General features: G+C 46.6%; 1 protein-coding gene across 1 annotated transcript in view; it reads right to left on the reverse strand.

The window, feature by feature from the left end:
- Positions 1 to 4,308: 4,308 nt before the first annotated feature.
- LOC101801858 (ankyrin repeat and MYND domain-containing protein 1) overlaps positions 4,309 to 17,359 on the reverse strand; it is a 36,655-nt gene continuing 23,604 nt past the window's right edge. The window contains exons 14-16 of the mRNA XM_027444277.3: positions 16,261 to 16,327; positions 14,482 to 14,636; positions 4,309 to 4,699 (exon numbers count right to left, since the gene is read on the reverse strand). Coding sequence (XP_027300078.1) covers positions 4,536 to 4,699; positions 14,482 to 14,636; positions 16,261 to 16,327 — 386 coding nt within the window. The 3' untranslated portion in view covers positions 4,309 to 4,535. The remainder of the gene's footprint in view (positions 4,700 to 14,481; positions 14,637 to 16,260; positions 16,328 to 17,359) is intronic.

The raw sequence follows: 17,359 nt of genomic DNA on the forward strand, positions 1-17,359 counted from the left end.
TTCTTTTAAAACGTCTTTGTTTTGGATATTACTCATTTCCTTGATTTCCCATTCCCTTTTATTTGTTTGTTTATTTATTTATTTATTTATTACTATTCCTTATTAGTTACTGTCCTTTGGTGGGGCATCTGGGGTCAGGTCTGGGGTGGGGCTTAGGGTTGGGGCTTGGGGTTGGTGCTCAGGGATGGGGCTTGGGGTTAGCTCCAGGTCCTGTGTTAGCTCCGGGGCTCGGGCTTGGGGTCAGCTCCATGGTCCAGGGCTCATGTCTGGGGTTTATAGTTAGCTCTGGAGTGGGGACTCTGGGGTCGACAGTCTGGGGTCAGTTCTAGGGTCAGAGGCTCAGAGTCAGGGCTTGGGGTCAGGCTTAGGGTTGGGGCTCAGGGCAAACTCTGGGGTAAAGGGCCCTGGGCTCGGGCATGGGTCCAGGTCTGGGGCTCAGGGTCAGAACTGGGTGCGGGGCTCTGGCGTTGGGTCTGGGTTGGTGGCTCAGGGGTCAAGGGTCCAGGGTTGAGGATTCAGGGTGTGACTTGGGGTTGGGGCTCAGGTTTGGGACTTGGGGTTGGGTCCAGTTCTGGGGGTCAGGGTAGGGGGATCAGGGGTCGGGTCTGGGTCAGGGGCTCTGGGGTCTTATTAGCTCCAGGGTCAGGGTCAGCTCTGGGGTTGGGAGCTTGGGGTTGGGGCTCAGAGTTGGGGGTCCAGGTCCAGGGCCTGTTCCAAGGGTTGGGGGCTTGAGGGTCAGCTCCTTGGTAGGGATTCAAGGTCAGCTCAGGGGTCTGGGGCTCAGGTCCATGCCTCAGGATCAGGTCCAGGGCTGGGGTTTGGGTTTGGGGCTCAGGGCTGTGGCTTGGGGATGGGGCTTGGGGTTGGGGCTCAGGGTTAGCTCCATGTCCAGGTTCTGTTCCAGGGGTCATAGTTCATGGTTATCTCCAGGGTTGGCAGCTCAGGGTCAAGGGCCTGGTTTGGGGTCTGGCTTCGGGGCTCCAGGTCCAGGGTCCATTCTTAAGTTGGGGGCTTGAGGTCAGCTTTGGGGTCAGAAGCTCGGGGTCAGCTCCTGGGTCAGGGGCTCGGGGTCAGCGGCTGGGTCGGGTCTTCAGGTCAGTTCCAGGGTGGGGACTATGGGGTCAAGGGTCCAGGGTTGAGCATCTGGGATCGATGGTTTGAGTGTACAGGGCTCAGGCTCAGGGTTTGGGCTCGTTGTTGGGATTAGCTCCGGGTCCAACTCCAAGGTCCATTTCAGGGGCCTGGGTCAGCTCCAGCTTGGCCTGAGCTTTGGGCTCAGCTCCGGGTCCAGGGCTTGGGGTCAGCTTTGGGGTGGAGGGTCCTGGGTCAAGGGTGCGGGGTTGGGACTCGGAGCTGGGGCTCTGGACTGGGGCTCAGCGTTGGAACATGGGGTTGGTGCTTGGGGTCAGGGCTTGGGGTCAGATCTGAGTCTGGGTCCTCAGGTCAGGTCCAGGTCCATGGCTCAGGGTCAGGTCCAGGATGGAGGCTCCAGGGTCGGGTCTGGGGTGGGGGTTCTGGGTTCGAAGGTCCGGTGTCTCTGGTCCAGTTTTGAGGCTCGGAGTTGAGGCTTGTGTTTGGGGCTCAGGTTTGTTTCTCCAAGGCCTGTTATCTCACCAAGGTGATCAGCTCCAGGGCAGACGCATTCTGCAGTGGAGCGGGGATCAGGACAGGCAGGGCTTTTTCTTTCCAGCATCGAGGCCGCTCATGGCAGCTGAGGGAGCTGCCAGGGCCCAGCAGCCCTCACAAGGGAGGCTGATGAGGCATAGGCGGAGCCAGCAGCGCCCCCTCCCCTGATGTTAAAAAGCAGCCCCTAGGGAGTGGGAGTGACCAGGAGCGCAGTGACCAGGACGGGCAAGCACATCAGCATGTTGTGGCATGGCAGTTTGCGCAGCAGTTCACGCAGTCAGGGCACACTCAGGCAGGGCAGAGCGTTCCGCCCCACTCATAAGAACAACTCATCTACCTATAGGTAAAACGCCATGGTCTACACTAGGTAGAAATCTCTTTCTAGAAAGTCTGTGGCCACCCAGACTGAGTGCCCTATCAAAAATGCAGCAGTTCAGGTCTCTGGATGCACGGAGTGCCTGAGCCTGTTGGTGCCATCTGAAGTCGGCAGAGATACCATGTGTTTGAGGTGTGAGCAGGTGGATGACCTGGTCATCCTGGTGGCAGAGCTCAAGGAGGAGGTGGAGAGATTAAGGGCCATCAAGGAGTGTGAGCAGGAGATAGACTGGTGGAGCAACTCCCTGCCAGGCCTGAAGGAAAGGTACTGGGGTGAGACACCCCAAATGGGGATGGACCCCCTGCCCTGTCACTGTCAAGCAGAGGGAGGGGACCTAGGAGACGAGGAGGAATGGAAACAGGTCCCTGCTCAGCGTCGCAGGCAACCTTCTTCCCTACCGGCCCTGCCTCTCTAGGTGCCCTTACACAGGTTTGAGGCCCTGGAGCTTGAGAGACAGGTGGGTGAGGATGAGGTGAAAAGTCTACCCAGGAGGATGCCTAGGGCAAGGAAGTCAACTCCATGCCTCAAGTCTACCTCCACTGAGAAAGAAAGAAGGGTGATCATTGTAGGTGACTCCCTTCTCAGGGGAACAGAGGGCCCTATTTGTCAGCCTGACCCTGCCTGTAGGGAGGTCTGCTGCCTGCCTCCCTGGGGCCAGGGTCAGGGACATTGCAAGAAAACTTCCCAACCTGGTTTTCCCCGCTGATTACTATCCTCTTTTGATAGTCCAGGCTGGCAGTGATGATTTTGCAGAAAGTAGCCTGAAGGCTATCAAACGGGACTTAGGGGACTGGGATGAATAGTAAATGGAGCGGGAGTTCAGGTGGTGTTTTCCTCCATCCTTACAGTGGCAGGGAAGGATACAGAGAGGACACGGAAAGCACTGATAAACACATGGCTCAGAGGCTGGTGCCAACACAGAAATTCTGGTTTGTTTTTTTTTTGACCACAGGGCACTTTACTTGGCACCTGGTCTGATAGCTGCAGATGGGTTCCACCTATCTCTAAGGGGAAAATGGATGCTAGCCCAGGAGCTGGCAGGGCTCATTGAGAGGGCTTTATACTAGGTAAGAATGGGGGTGGCGATGAAATAAGGCTTGATAGAGGTGTGCCAGGGGGAACAATGTCAGGGCTGAGGGAGAAGGCAATGGCCCAACTGAAGTGCAACTACACTAATGCACGCAGCATGGGCAACAAACAAGAGGAGCAGGCAAGCTATGACTTGGTTGCCATCACTGAAATGTGGTGGGACGACTCCCATGACTGGAGTGCTGCAATGTCTGGCTATAGGCTCTTCAGAAGGGACAGGCAGCACAGAAGGGGTGGCGGTGTGGCTCTCTATATCAGAGAGTGTTTTGATGCTGTGGAACTCGAGGCTGGGAATGATAAGGTTGAATCCCTATGGGTTAGGATCAGCGGGAAGGCGAACAAGGCAGGCATCCTGGTGGGGGTCTGTTATAGACTGCAAAACCAGGATGAGAAGACAGATGAGGAGTTCTACAGTCAACTAGCAGAAGTTGCAAAATCGTCAGCACTTGTTCTCATGGGGGACTGCAATTTCCCAGACAGATCCTGGAAATGCAGTACAGCTCAGAGGAAGCAGTCTAGGAGGTTGCTGGAGAGCATGGAAGATCAGTGTCAAGGGTCTGGGGTTGAGGGTCCGGGGTTGGGGCTCGGGTTTGGGGTTTGGGGTCAGCTCTGGGGTCGGGGTCAGCTCTGGGGAAACCTTTGCTTGGCATGCCTGTCTGCAACTTAACTGTGGGTCATCATCTCCTTCCGACCTTCTTCTCACTGGGTCAGTCTTCATGAATTTTTATTCCTCTTTGGTAGTTCTTCACCAGCATACCACCACCACACCTCCACACACACACAACTGAGGAGAGGGTTTTACAGTTTTAAAGACAAACCATTGCCAGTGGCGCAGCTGTATAACAAAGTCCACTCCTCCTTAAGCATTTCCCCTTCAGCAGCAGGCTCAAGGAGAAAAACACCTGGTCCTCGTTATGTTAACCCTCACCCCTAAAGCGATGTAGTCAGTCTTGATATGCTCACTTTCCTGGCAGGATTCTCAGTGCCCATGTGGGCAAGAAGTGGGCTAGCAGCATAGAAGGACTGAGAAATCGCTCCCTAGGGTCTCAGATCCAACCCACAAGAACCAACAAACCTCCCCTACAGAGCGACTCTAGTTGCCAAATAGCCCCTCTGTCCCCTATAGGATGCAATATATGTAACTAAGTTTAATACTAGGCAATACTGGCTTTAAAATATATATAGAGAGAACATTAGATTGATAAAGCCAGTTTCACTATATTTCTAATTGCAAACATTTATTTAAATACATAACTAGTATATACCCTCACAACAGACACACTCTTTTTGATGACATTATCTGTCTTTGAGCTTATGTGTGACATCATGGAAAGATGCTTCTGCTTTAGTTCCTCAAAACTTGTTGGACTGGTCAGTTTTAACCATATTGGAAGTGGAGTAAAAGTCAGAAAGGACAATGGTATTAAACTTAAATTGAAATGAGTCAATCATTCTTCCTATGATGGTCTCTTCCACCAATCCTAACTTTACTCTTTTTTCTACCTCTCTTTTCTTCTTTTCCTTCTCTTCCATTTTTCTTTTTGCCAATGATGTTCTTTTTGCATTCTGCAGTGCTTACAGACAGCACTGTTTCACCTGTACATTTCTCTGAAAATTAATGGATAAAGTATGTAAGTTAGTAACACGAAGTACAATATTTGTTTGGGTAAGCTTTGTTTTCTTTGGAACAATAAACTGGGAATAAGTAGAAGACTTGAGAATGTTCCTATTTTGGCACTATTTTATCACGTATGATGTTAACAGACAACTCTAAGGGAGCTGTGGCTACCTATTTACATACCTATAAACCTCCTAGCAAACTGATCACACACAGGTATGCAACTGACACTTGTTTCTTCTTGTAAACATATCTGAGAAAGTGCTAATCCTGTGGTTAATACTATTGGTTACCTCAGGACTCTGTTAAACATCAAGAGTTTTCCAAATGAGGTACAAAATAAATGCAAGTCACCCTGCAATGAAAAGTACAGGAAGCAGGAAACAGGGCGCACGGAATCAAAGGCTTTTAGAGCAACAGAAATGCTCAAACTGATCTGAGTTAGAGAGTTTTAAGTCTTTTTAAATTGGAGAGAAGATTTGGAGAGAAGAAACAAAACAAAAAAAATTCCACCATCATTACTCTCCAAAAGATTTATAGGAGTTCCAGTTAAAGTTCCTGTGAAACTGAACTTATACTAAAACCCTTCCATATAGATTTTTTTTTAATGAAAATATATATATATACATGGGAATAGCCAGGTGCCTTTAATAGTGATGCTATAAACCTCTAGTCTAAGTAAGCTTTTAAGCTTTAATCCTTACTGTCATTTAAGACAGCTTTGGGACAAACAATAAATATAAATCTGTAATTCTCCCACCAAAATAAACATTAATTGATGATGATACAAAGCTGGGAGGAGTGGCTGACATGCCAGAAGGCTGTGCTGCCAATCATCGAGACCTGGACAGGCTGGAGAGCTGAGCAGGAAGAAACCAAATGAGGTTTAACAAGAACAAGTGTAGAGTCCTGCACCTGGGAAGGAACAACCACATAGAGAGGAGATCTGCGGAGAAGGACCTAGGCATCCTGGTGGACTACAGGTTGGCCATGAGTCAGCACTGTGCCCTGGTGGCCAAGAAGGCCAGTGGGATCCTGGTGTGCATTACAAGGAGCATGGCCAACAGGTCAAGGGAAGTGATCCTCCCCCTCTACTCTGCCCTGGTCAGGCTTCACCTGGAGTACTGTTTCCAGTTCTGGGCTCCCCGGTACAGAAAAGACAGGGATCTCCTGGAAAGAGTCCAGAAGAGGGCCACAAAGATGGTATGGGGCCTGGAGCATCATCACGATGAGGAAAGGCTGAGAGACCTGGGTCTGTTCAGCCTTGAGTAAAGACTGAGAGGAGATCTTACCAATGTTTATAACTACCTAAAGTGTGGGAGACAAAGGGATATGGCCAACCTATTTTCAGTGGTCTGTGGAGACAGGACAAGGGGCAGTGGCCACAAAACAGAGCACAGGAAGTTCTGCAGCAATATGCAAAAGAACTTCTTCATCGTGAGGGTGACAGAGCACTGGAACAGGCTACCCAGAGAGATTGCAGTCTCCTTCTCTGGAGATATTCAAGACCTGTCTGGATGCCTACCTGGGCAACCTGCTTTAGGGAACATGCTTTGACAGGGGGAATTGGACCTGATGATCTCTGGAGGTCCCTCCCAACCCCTACAATTCTGTGATTCTGTGATTCCCTCAAGCTCAGATTGAGTGTGGTCACAGTTATAGATAAGCTATCAAATCCTCTTTAGCAGCAGTAAAACAGCATGTAAAGACACTTTGGCATATATAGGGGATAGACTATATCAATGATTAAATGGGATGATACACTTCTATATAAATCTACACATTACTTTGAGAAAGCTGCTGAACTGTATGTGTACAATGTTTATTTAGTTGGGCATTTTGGTGGATACCTTAATTAAAACCAGGGCAGATGGAAAATGCTTTATACAGGCCAGAAATTTAAGAATTCTTAATATTTACGTATTAAGATTAAAAAAAAAAAAAAAAAATCCAACCAAAATCTTACTAGGGGAATTGAAAAGTGTTGTGATAATTTTCCCTTCATTAATTCCATTGTTCTATCTGTGTGCTTTCTTTTCTTTCTACTTCCTTTCATATTCAATTTCTTTTTAATCACAAAAACACAGTATGTTTGAGGTTGGAAGGGGCCTCTTGAAATATTTTAGTTCACACACATACACCCCAGTCAAACAGGGTCATCTAGAGCAGGTTGCCCAGCACTCTGTCCCGTCAGGTTTTGATAATCTTCAAGGATGGATAGTCCACAGCCTATGCTAGTGTTTGGCCACCTTAACAGTGAAAAATGTGTTTTCTTGTGTTGAAATGGAATGTCATGTGTTTTGTGTCCATTGCCTCTGGTCTTCTCACTGAGAATCACTGAAAAGAGTCTGGCTTTGTTCTTCATTTTAACTTCGTAAAATATCAGGTATTTATTGTTAAGATCCCACTTCATCTGTCTCATTTTTAGGTTGAAGAATCTCACATCTCTCAGCCTCTCTTTATATGGCAGGTACTCCAAGCAATTAATCAATTTAAGTGGTTCTTTGCTGGAGTCATTCCAATAAGTCCATCTTTCTTGCACTGGGTTAATAAGTCCACAGTTCTTGCTCAGAACTGGACACAGCACACCCAGATGTGACTTCAGCAATGCTAAGTGTTGGATCACCTCTCTCAACCTGCTAGTGATGCAATTCCTAAAGAAGCCCAGGTCTTCTTTGCTACAAGGACATACTGCTAGTTCATGGTCAACTTGTGCAGAAGGACCCCTGTTGTTCTTCTCTGAGGAGCTGCTTAACATCTAGTTGGCCCCCAGCATGTACTGGTGCATGGAGTTATCCCTCCCTAGATACAGGACTCTGCATTTCCCTATGTTGAATTTAATTCTCTGCCCATTTCTCTAGCCTGCTCATGTCCTTCTGAACAGGAGCATACCACTTAATGGATCAGCCACTCTTCCCAATTTTGTATCAAATGCGTACTTCTTAAATCACAGAATCACAGAATCACAGAATTTCTAGGTTGGAAGAGACCTCAAGATCATCAAGTCCAACCTCTGACCTAACACTAGCAGTCCTCCACTAAACCATATCCCTAAGCTCTACATCTAAACGTCTTTTAAAGACTTCCAGGGATGGTGACTCCACCACTTCCCTGGGCAGCCCATTCCAATGCCTAACAACCCTTTCGGTAAAGAAGTTCTTCCTAACATCTAACCTAAAACTCCCCTGGTGCAACTTTAGCCCATTCCCCCTTGTCCTGTCACCAGGCACGTGGGAGAACAGGCCAACCCCCACCTCACTACAGCCTCCTTTAAGGTATCTGTAGAGAGCGATAAGGTCGCCCCTGAGCCTCCTCTTCTCCAGGCTGAACAAGCCCAGCTCCCTCAGCCGCTCCTCGTAGGACTTGTTCTCCAGGCCCCTCACCAGCTTCGTCGCCCTTCTCTCAAGCACCTCCATGTCCTTCTTGTAGCAAGGGGCCCAAAACTGAACACAGTACTCAAGGTGCGGCCTCACCAGAGCCGAGTACAGGGGACAATCACTGCCCCAGCCCTGCCAGCCACACCGCTTCTGATACAAGCCAGGATGCTGTTGGCCTTCTTGGTCACCTGAGCACACTGCTGGCTCATATTCAGCCGACTATCAACCAATACTCCCAGGTCCTTCTCCGCCAGGCAGCTTTCCAACCATTCCTCTCCCAGCCTGTAGCTCTGCCTGGGGTTGTTGTGCCCCAGGTGCAGGACCCGGCACTTGGCCTTGTTGAACTTCATGCAGTTGGCCTCAGCCCATCGGTGCAGCCTATCCAGATCCTCCTGCAGAGCCTTCCGACCCTCGAGCAGATCAACACACGCACCTAGCTTGGTGTCATCTGCGAACTTACTGAGGGTGCACTCAATGCCCTCGTCCAGATCAGCGATGAAGATATTAAAGAGGACCGGCCCCAGCACCGAGCCCTGGGGAATGCCATTAGTGACCGGCCTCCGACTGGATTTGACTCCATTGCGAATCTTTGGGCCCAGATACCCAGCCAGTTTTTAACCCAACAAAGCATATGCCAGTCCAAGCCAAGAGCAGCCATTTTCTTGAGGAGAATGCTGTGGGAAATGGTGTCAAAAGCCTTGCTGAAGTCAAGGTAGACCACATCCACAGCCTTTCCCTCATCCACCAAGTGCGTCACTTCATCATAGAAGGAGATCAGGTTCGTCAAGCGGGACCTGCCTTCCATAAACCCATGCTGACTGGGCCTGATCGCCTGCTTGCCCTGCAAGTGCCGCGTGATGACACTCAAGATAATCTGCTCCATGAGCTTCCCTGGCACTAAGGTCAAACTGACAGGCCTGTAGTTTCCCGGGTCTGCCCTCCAGCCCTTCTTGTAGATGGGCGTCATATTTGCTAGCCGCCAGTCAGCTGGGACCTCCCCCGATAGCCAGGACTGTTGATAAATGATGGATAGGGGCTTGGCCAGCTCCTCTGCCAGTTCTCTCAGTACCCTTGGGTGGATCCCATCCGGCCCCATCGACTTACACACATCCAAGTGCCATAGCAGGTCACCAACCATCTCGTCGTGGATAGTGAGGGCCACATCCTGCTCCCCATCCCCTTCCACCAGCTCAGGGTACTGGGTATCCAGAGAACAACCGGTATGGCCGCTAAAGACCGAGGCGAAGAAGGCATTAAGCACCTCCACCTTTTCCTCATCTTTTGTAACAAGGTTTCCCCCTGCATCCAGTAAAGGATGGAGATTCTTCTTAGTCCTCCATTTTGCGTTGATGTATTGAAGGCGCACTCTGTCCTGGCATTGAATCACAGAATCAATCACAGAATCACAGAATGAGCAGGGTAGGAAGGTGTGGTACAATTGCCTGAAGTAACTAGGAAAATAAAACTAACATTCACATTTTAAAGAAAATGTACAGCACTGAAGAGGCTTTCAGGGTAGGGCATAACTGCATTACCTGAGCATTCCCTAGGCTCCCAACCTTAGATGCTATCGCGCTGGGGAAACTTGGTGTGCTAGCCCTAAGGAACAGCATGGAGCGTAGAGTGGAGTGGAGACACCACGGCTAGGCTCTGTGACCAGGTGGGGACTTGGTTGTTCTTGTGCACACCAAGACCAATAAGCTGCATTTTTTGCAACCCTGAGCCAAGGACCTGTCATGCTTTGACAAATGCTGTACCCTAGTGTACTTTTGCTCACTATAATATCATTATAATACCAAAACACACCTCCATCCCAAAAGTTACCCACCTCCAAGGTGCAACCACCCCTCACTGAGCATGCTCTATGAATTTCTCGGAGCCTATTACTTTAAATAGAGATGGGAGAACTTTTCACCAATCGTAACTAAGATATGCTTGACTAGAGCCACACAAGCTCCACCTAAAAGATAGAAAATAATATAAATTGGCCTAAGAGAGAGGGGATGTTAGGGAAGATACCACCGTCATGGGAGATACCATCCCGAGGATGGGATACCATCCAGGCAGATACCATACTGAGGACCTCCTGACTCCTGGGATTAGTCAACAGGCTAAGCCTCTCTTCCCCCCCATTGGAATGCTTTTGATTTGAACACTTGGTTATACTGTGTCTCTGTGGAAACTTAGGAATCTCTATAGAGTCTTTGTGCCTTTTTAATTTCGAGGCTTCGCACCTGTGTCACCTGTGTATTTCATGCATGCTAGCTTGCTTTTGCAGACAGTATTGCCAGCAATCCAAAGAATCTGTGTACCTGTTGCTGTAATAAATTGCACATGATTGCATTGTTCCTAGCCGTGACAGTTCTCATTAAACAAAAGTAGAGTAAGGGTGGTTACACGTTATTGGTGAATCCATGACCGTGGTAGTTCAGGGCTCTGAATCCAACTGGACCCCTAACGGGTAATGAGTTATTGGGGAATCTGTGATTGTGATAGTTCAGTACCCTGAATCCGACCGGACCCATACCGGTTAATCAGCTACACCCCTTAACATGACAGAAGGGACCTCTGAAGATCATCTGGTCCAACCGTCCTGCCAAGCAGGTCACCTAGAGCACATTGCAAAGGATGGCATGTAGGTGACTTTTGAGTAGCTCCAAAGAAGGAGACTCCGCATCCTCCCTGGGCAGCCTGTCCCAGTACTCTGTCACCCTCACAGTAAAGTGCCCTCTCATATTCAGTCAGAACCTCCTGTGCTTAATTTTGTGCATATTTCCTATCATCCTCTTGTTGGGCACAACTGAAAAGAGCTCCATCCTCTTGACACCCTCCCCTCGGATATTTATATATATATATAATATATATATTTTATATAATATAATATATAAATATAAAATATATAATATTTTATATAATATATATTATATACTATATATTATATAGTATTATATAGTATTATTATTATATAGTATTATATATTATTATTATATATATTTATTTTTATATATTTATTTATATATATATATATATATTTATATTTGTTAATGATATATTAATATCCCCTCAGATATATTAATCTCCCCTCAGTCTCCTCCAGGCTAAAGAGGCCCAGTTCTCTCAGCCTGTCCTTGTGTGACAGGTGCTCCAGTCCTCTAATCATTTTAGAAACCCTCCTCCGAACTCGCCCGGTAGTTCTATGTCCCTCTGGTACTGGGGAGCCCAGAACTGGACACAATACTCCAGGTGTGGCCTCACCAGGGCTGAGCAGAGTGGGAGGATCACCTCGCTTGACCTGCTGGCAACACTCTTCCGAATGCAGCCCAGCATCCCATTGGCCTTCTTGGCCACAAGGGCACATTACTGACTCACAGTCAGCCTGCTGCCCACCAGGACTCCCAGGTCCCTCTCTGCAGAGCAGCTCTCCAGCAAGTCAGCCCCAGACTGTACTGGTGCCTGGCATTATTCCTCCCTAGGTGCAGGACCCAGCACTTGCCCTTGTTGAACTTCATGAGTTTCCTCCCAGCCCATCTCCCCAGCCTGTTCAGGTCCCATGGCAGCACAGCCTCTAGGGTATCAGCCACTCCTCCCAGCTTTGTGCCATCAGCAAACTTGCCGAGGGTGCACTCCATTCCTTCATCCAGGTCGTTCATGAATAAGTTGGAAAACTCTGGACCCATTACTGACCCCTGGGTGACACCGGTGGCTACAGGCCTCCAACTAGACTCCGCACCACTGAGCACAACCCTCTGAGCTCTGCCATCCAGCCAATTATCAATCTACCTCACCGCCCATCTAGGCTGCACTTCCTGAGCTTATCTATGAGGATGTCATGGGAAACAGTGTCAAAAGCCTTGCTGAAGTCAGGGTAGATCACATCCACCGCTCTCCCCTCATCTACCCAGCTAGTCATCTCATCCCAGAAGGCTATCAGATCGGTTATGCATGATTTCTCCTCGGTGAATCTGTGGTGACGACTCCTGATCACCCCTTATCCTCCACATGGTTGGAGATGACCTCCAGGATGAGATTCTCCATCATCTTTCCAGGGATGAAGGTGAGACTGACTGGCCTGTAGTTGCCTGGGTCCTCTTTCTTGCCCTTTTTGAAGACTGGGATAACACGGGCTTTCTTCCAGTCCTCAGGCACCTCTCCTGTTCTTCATGACCTTTCAAAGATTATGGAGAGTGGCGTAACAATAACATCACCCAGCTCCTTCAGCACCCATGGGTGCATTCCATCAGGGCCCATGGCTTTGTGGATGTTGAGTTTGCTTAGATGATCTCTGACCCAATCCCCTTAGACCAAGGGAAAGTCCTCCTTTCTCCGGATTTCCTCTCTCATCTCCAGGGCTTGAGACTCCTGAGGGCTGATCTTAGCCCTCCTGATCCCTGCATACTCTGACGTTTTCCCCATATTCCTCCCGAGTGGCCTGTCCCTTTTTCCACATGCTGTAGAATTCTTTCTTCTGTCTGAGCTTTGCCAGGAGCTCCCTGCTCATCCATACAGGTCTCCTGCTCCCTTTGCTTGCCTTCTTACTCACAGGGATGCACCGATCTTGAGCTTGGAAGTGATGCTGGAATACTGACCAGCTGTCTTGAACCTCCCTTTCCTTCTAGGGTCCTTACCCATGGGATTCTTCCAAGTAGACCCCTGAAGAGGCCAAAGTTTGCTCTGCTGAAGTCCAGGGTCACAAGCCTACTTTTTGCCCTGCTTCCTCCTTGCAAGATCCTGAACTCCGCCATATCACAATCACTGCAGCCAAGGCTGCCCCTGACCCTCACATCTCCAACTAGTCCTTCCTGATTTCATTAATACAAGGTCCAGCAGCACAACTCTCTTTGTTGGCTTAGGTCATTAATGTTGGCATTAAGGTTGGCATTGAGGTCATTAACGAAGACATTAAATACTCTTGGACCCAGTGCCTACCCAGGCGGCACTCGTAACTGGCCTCTATCTGGACTTTTTCCACACTGATCACCATACTCCAGGACCAGTCATTCAGCCTGTTTTCGGTCCACCTTACTGTCCACTCATCTAACCACTTCATCAATTTGTCTGTGAGGAGACAGTGTTAAGCCCTAGTAAAGCCAAGGTAAACAACCTCCACTGTTCTCCTCTCATCCACCAAGTTCACTGTAAAAAGCTATCAGGCTGGTTAGGCACAAGTCTCCCATTTGTAAATTCCCTGCTGACTAGTGATGATCACCTTCCTGTCCTCCATACATCTGAAAATGTTTTTCACCTTCAGCTCCATGAGCTTCCCAGGGACTGAAAAGTGACTGGCCTGTAGTTCCCTGTACTCTCCCAAGCACATGAAAACATAGCAGTAAAGATACTCGATAATACAGCTGTTGTATTTCTCATTCCAAGCAATTGCAGATACTAGCGCATCATACATTATAAAGGCAGTGTGTAAGTGAGTGAAAAGTATTTTCCAGAAAAGAATGAAACTGAAGTTTTAATTGTGTGCAGTAGGGTGGCAAAACTTTAGGAAAGGACTAAAAGAAAACAAATTCATTTGATTAAATTGCAAATGAAATCTCCTCATAGTAAAATTTCATTTATTCTCATATAATCTCTGAATCTACACCACTGATATCTTATCTTAGTAAAACTGCCAGAAGATATTCAGAGCCCCATACTGGTAAGCATCTATGTTTGATGTAATTTATCTTTAGTTGGACAGGCCTCACTCCCCCTAGTACACAAGTTTTACATGTATCCAGACAGCCACTGAAAGACAGATCATTCATAGAATGACAGTAGTTCTGCATTCATTTTCATACTTGACAGATTCCTCATTCACTATATGTGAACATCTGATATAGATAAAGTAATATAATTTCTTATATCCACCATGCTTGTCTTCTACTGCTACATAGCATGTCATTTGTGTAATGTGGCCTCATTTTTTTTTAATCATTTTAATCAACACGTGGTTTCTAAGATCCACAGTAGCGTGGCATCGACAATTCCATACATAAAATCAGAAATCCCATTGATACCTATTCTAACATACACATAGAGGTTATTAAGAGACAGTTTGTACATAAAGTCCTACTCTGTCTCACTTGTTAGATTTACCATGGTCCTTCAGCCTGGAGAGTTGCCTGTTGATGTCTGCAGTAGCTAACCTTAGTCTTTGGAAGAGTATTTCCTTTGCTCAGCACTCACCTTACAGGTTCTTCTCTCTTGAAATGAGAGCAATGACACTGTAGCAGCTCTCTTAAAGTCGGTGGTTTTCAAAACACAGTTATTCAAATGAATTAATCAAACCTTCTTGTTTAAATTTCTTCATAAAACACATCTTACAGATTCATTACAAGGAAGACATGTCCAAGTCAGTACATATGTACAACACACTGTACTCATATAATAATGACATTCAGACCTACCCAGCAATCCCAAGCACTCATGCCTATGCCGTTCATTCCAGGATTTCCTTCTGCAAGTCTCACTGCAAGTGAAAACTTCATGACAACGCATGCAAGGTGACAGCTGAACACCAACAGAACGTCCACATTGATAGCAGTATTTAAAGAATGGCAGCCTAGAACAAAGGTAGTTGTCAAATAAAAAAAATAGTAGTGTTTGTTTAGTCTTTTTTCTTAACCTGGTAGCATGTCTATTACAACACAATTAAATCCAAATGGAAACAAGATAGAAACAAAAATGTCATAGTACTCAAGGACAGGGAATCAGAAGACTGCAGCTTATCACAGGACTCTGCGGGGAACAGGCTGCGTACCAACAGTAAAGCAAGCCCCCCAAAAGCCAAGTGTTCTAGTGAGAAACATACCCAAGCCTTTACTAAACCAGCAACTACATCCTGTACTACATTGTGTGCTTTAATCTACTCATGACGCTGAGTCCATTTTCAAACTGGTAGGCAGGACAAATTATATATGGTCGGAGATAATGAAGCTAAACCGGCAAATTTGAAAAACCCTTATATAATATACTGGAAGATTGCAGAGACAAAAGGGACACCCGTAGGCCACTGCGCCACAACAGTTATTCCAAAGCTGGAACAGAAAACAAAGAGTGCTTGGGCTAGGTCTTTCAGTAAGAATGGGAAGCAGACTGTTAGATGTACTTGCAAGCTTGGCTATGTACTTAGAATCTTTTAAAAGTATTTAAGAACCCTTTACAGCACAGATTTCCATAGTATGGTCTGAGCCAAATAGTTCTATGCCTGTGAAATTTGACAAGACCAGATATAAGATAAAGCCAAAAGTTAACCATGCAAAAACTTTAATTCCTGTGATACTATTACATTTTTTTAAAGGTTAAGATACATCTAAATACTTTATAGTTTTTACAGGCAATATTGAATACATTGTATATACTACCAAACTTTTATCTTACAGCCTTCCCACTGTGTGATATGGTCTCTATTAAATGCATTCCTTTATTCCTCCCAATAGCTAGAAGTTTCACTGAGATTTCATCTCTCTGCAAGTCATTGTTGAAATCTATTCATGAAATCTTTGTATGCTACTTTAATGTTCCAGATTTTATTTTAAATCATTTTATTTTCTTCTAGCAATCTCTTCACCTTATACTATTATCTGTCCATCATGTTGCAACAGAAATGCTACCTCAAAATTTCTCTCTTCAAAAGTGGCACAGTTCCTGATACCTATGTTACCTGCTCTTGATTCAAATACTGAGACAAAGTTGAGAATCCTGTGAATTTCCTGCAGCAGAAGAAACTGATGACAGAATTCAGTATCCCTTAGGCACATATTTCCATTACTATTCAAACTTTTGTTACTGAACTGTTTCAAGAATGTTCCCAAACAGTACAAGTCTCTCCTGCAATTTCCTGTAGAGTCCAGAAAAACGATACAAAATTTGTATGTGCCTATTTCTTAGCATTCGCATGCTACTTTGGGATACTGTTGGTGTGAATTGGTTTAAAACACTAGGATACACTGCTTCCTACAATAAGACTGAGTATTATAAAGGCTCTTGTGATGAACTCTGAAGCTGAAAAGGAGCGATGTGATCACAACTAGGAAAGAAGCTAACTTCACCTGACAAGACTAGATAGACTAGAGGGGAAAATTAGAAAGGAGAACAGCAGGGTGATGACAGTCTCTGCGAGGAAAAAATAGAGCCTAGTCATTTCTTAGAACTGTCAATACTTATGTGCAGTATCTCTGTCATACCTCACTTCTTCCACATGATGGCTCCTCTCTTTCATCTTTGAAACACATGCATGAATGACTGAATCCACTAGAATAACATAAGGAAGAGGAGAGAAGAGAGCAAAAATCAGTACTCCAACTTGAGAATTAGAATACCAGTCACAAAATCCACCTTCGTTAGAAGTCTATTTGGCTCACCGGACATTACCAGATGAGCCGTCTACTGTATAAAATTTGAAGATACGTAATAAAATGCACATTACATCAATGAATCAATCATAGGATATGGATATAGGCTGGAAAAGACCCCTAGGATCATCAAGTCCAGCCACCAACCTAGCAGTACCTAGTCCATCACTAAGCCATGTCCCTAAACTCCATGTCCACACTTCTCTTAAGTACCTCCAGAGATGGTGACTCCACCACTTCCCTGAGCAGCCTGTTCCAATGCCTAACCACTCTTTCTGTGAAGAAATTCTTTCCAATCTCTAATCTAAACATCTCCTGATGCAACTTGAGGCCAATTTCCTTGCATCCTATCACTTGTCACCTGACCAAAGGGACTGACACTCTCCTCACTGCAATCTCCTTTCAGGTAGTTGTAGAGAGACACGAGGTCTCTGCTCAGCCTCCTCTGCTCCAGACCAAACAACCCCAATTCCCTCAACCACTCCTCATACATCTTATTTTCTAGTTTATTCACCACCTTTGTTGCTGTTCTCTGAATATGTTCCAGAAACTCAGTATCTTTCTTGTAGTGAGGAGCCTAAAACTGAGCACAGCATTTGAGGCACAGTCTCACCAATGCCATGTACAAGGGGATAATCACTTCCCTAGTCCTGCTGGCCACACTATTTCTGAAGCAGGCCAGAAAACCCTTGGCTCATATACAGCCAACTGTCAACCAGCAACCTCAGGCCCTTTTCTGCCTGGTAGCTTTCCAGACACTCAGCCCCGAGCCTGTGTTGCTGCATGGGGTTATTGTCACCCAAGTGCAGCACTGGACATTCAGCCCCGTTGAAGACCATGCAGCTGGACACGACCCATCCATCTATCCAGGTACCCCTGCAGAGCCTTCCTATCCTCAAGTAGATCAACATTCCTGCCCAACTTTGTGTTA

This window comes from Anas platyrhynchos, chromosome 25 (assembly GCF_047663525.1).
Source record: "Anas platyrhynchos isolate ZD024472 breed Pekin duck chromosome 25, IASCAAS_PekinDuck_T2T, whole genome shotgun sequence".
In the NCBI taxonomy this organism is placed as follows: Eukaryota; Metazoa; Chordata; class Aves; order Anseriformes; family Anatidae; genus Anas; species Anas platyrhynchos.